Source organism: Puntigrus tetrazona, unplaced genomic scaffold (genome assembly GCF_018831695.1).
Source record: "Puntigrus tetrazona isolate hp1 unplaced genomic scaffold, ASM1883169v1 S000000006, whole genome shotgun sequence".
Classification (NCBI taxonomy): domain Eukaryota; kingdom Metazoa; phylum Chordata; class Actinopteri; order Cypriniformes; family Cyprinidae; genus Puntigrus; species Puntigrus tetrazona.
The window spans coordinates 483162-485388 of NW_025047686.1; the positions used below are offsets into that span (position 1 = coordinate 483162).

General features: G+C 39.2%; 1 protein-coding gene across 1 annotated transcript; it reads right to left on the bottom strand.

The window, feature by feature from the left end:
* Positions 1-71: 71 nt before the first annotated feature.
* Positions 72-2205, bottom strand: LOC122332159 (MAP/microtubule affinity-regulating kinase 3-like). The gene is made up of 2 exons (XM_043229463.1): positions 1882-2205; positions 72-986 (listed from the first exon to the last, which is right to left on the bottom strand). The coding sequence occupies exons 1-2, from the start codon at positions 2133-2135 to the stop codon at positions 629-631; spliced, it is 612 nt and encodes a 203-aa protein (XP_043085398.1). The 5' UTR covers positions 2136-2205; the 3' UTR covers positions 72-628.
* Between the last annotated feature and the right edge of the window lie 22 nt (positions 2206-2227).

Sequence of the window (2227 nt, forward strand, 5' to 3'; positions counted from 1 at the left end):
TGAGTGGGCAAAAGTGAAATAAATTATAAAACATCGAAATGCTGCTCTTAATAACATTCAAACAGTGAAACGGAGCTCAAATCAGGTTTACTGCAGCCGCTTTCACAGACGAGCATCCTCAATACATAGAGGAGCAGAGCAAAGTTTCAAAAAGCAACTCAAGATTCAGGCGAAACCCTTTACACAAGAGCTGCCCAAAACACGCGATACTTAAAATCACCACAGAATAGCGCCTGTTAAAGAGATGAAACGAAACCCATAAATCTCCATCTAGCGTCCATTTCCTGAATGATCAGCCTCAACTGATCCGTCTGCAACGACGGCGATGGCAATGAGTTCCTCTCTGAACATCTCCTCAGAGCATCATACAATCGTAACACTGAAAGGTTCTTTATACAGCATTTAACGACTTGCACGATAATACGATGTTAAGAAATTATTGCTTTAAGCAATGTTAAAATATATACATTTTTTCAAATACATGTAAGTGGTTTATTAAAAAAAAAAAAAAAAAAAAAAGAAAGAAAAAACATTCGGAAACTGCTACTTTTCGATTGTACAGCTTAATCTGTTTGCCTATACTGAACTGAACCATAAATTTCTCTATGCAGTTAGATTAAAGATATATTCATAGCTTGAGTTCGCCTGCAACTTTGGAAGCAATGTTTTTAAAAGCGATGGAGTTGCCAGATATCCTTTTAAAACGGACACCATTAAGTGAGAGCCGGGGCAGTTTGCAAACCTCCATCTCCCATTGGACGAGGCTGTCGGAGCGGCTGTCCCCGTGGGCACAGAGAAGCAGAAAGCGTTCACGCTGCTGGTGACTGCAGCTGTTGGCGTCCAGGACTTTGCGGATCTCATTTATGATGTCGGCTGGCTCCATGGTGCTGGTGGTGTTCATACTCCAGGTGAAACGGAGAGAGCGGGGTTTCCCGTCTTTTCCATCTTTCCCTTCATCTTTCTGCTGATCCCCAGATACATGGCGACTGCGGGACGGAGAGAGAGAGGGGGGAGAGGTCAAGGCAACGGACGGAGAAGAGCGTTTCTTGTATTGAGGTTACTAATACGCTAAGACTTGATCACAATGGTAGTGAAGAATCAGTGCAGCAGCTGCATGCATGGGTTATCATCACACACGGGAATTAATGCACAGCAGACTAGCGCATGCACACGAGCAGCTCGTTTCTAAGGCCATGGAACAAAAAAGGGCTTGGTGATAAGGAAAAAAATTATAAAATAGAAATAAATTCAGCCTGTTGTTATTTTTTCAAAATACACTAAAAATGTGGAAAGTACCATCAAACCCAAAATCACTTAAGGCAGTTATTTGATTAAAAATAATTGTAACATTGTGAAATATTACTGCAATTAAAAAAAATAATTTATAACTATTTTAAAACAATTTATTCCTGTAATTTTTAACATTACTCCGGTCTTCAGTGTCACATGATCCTTCAAAAAAATCATTCTAATATGAATTATCAAGGTTACATTAAATTGATAAAATTACTTTTTAAAGTGACAAATAAATTTTTTATAATGTACATTTCTATTAACACTAGTCTAATGATCCTCTCTGGCAAAATAAAGTACACTCAAATCATTTGGTTTCTGTTACATAATTTCAAATAACCAGCTAAATCAATATGAATGAAAAAAAGGATCGATATTTAACATCACCCAGCCCTAATGTAAAAACAAAGGGAAAAAAAGCACACCACTCAAACATTCAAGATGAATAAAGCAGACTAATGGCCCTCGGGCTGCACACACTACACTAACATACACTCTGATCTCTCATACAGCGGGAGACGTCCACAACACACGAAAATAATCAACCAGGAGAGGAAGTAAGGGTTTCCAGAGTCACTGACACCTCACCTTGAGCCCTCAAATCTCCCGCTTCTCTCAAACTCGGTTGAGACTCTTTTAGTGTTTATTTGTGGAAAGGTTAGCGATCGCAATGGAGCAAAAAGTAACGGACAGAGAGAGAGACAGAAAGGGAAAAGGAAATCATTTTTAGTCATATTAGAGCAAATCACCACACACACAATGAAATCGAGAGAGACTGAATGAGAGAGAGCAAAAAAAAGAAGGTAAGGAAAAATGTAGCCCCCACAAAGACTTGCTGCCATCAGTATGTTGGACGAAACACAAAAACATCTTATGCAAGACTCTTACGATCAACTTGGACACCTGAATGTGTAAACTGTTCCTCACCATGCCA

Bases quoted from the DNA above. Each gene is read 5' to 3' on its own strand.
- LOC122332159 (XM_043229463.1), bottom strand. From the start codon at position 2,135: ATGGCAGCAAGTCTTTGTGGGGGCTACATTTTTCCTTACCTTCTTTTT. The intron at 987-1,881 runs GTGAGGTGTCAG...TCCGTCCCGCAG, and splicing joins GGGAGATTTGAGGGCTCAAG to TCGCCATGTATCTGGGGATC.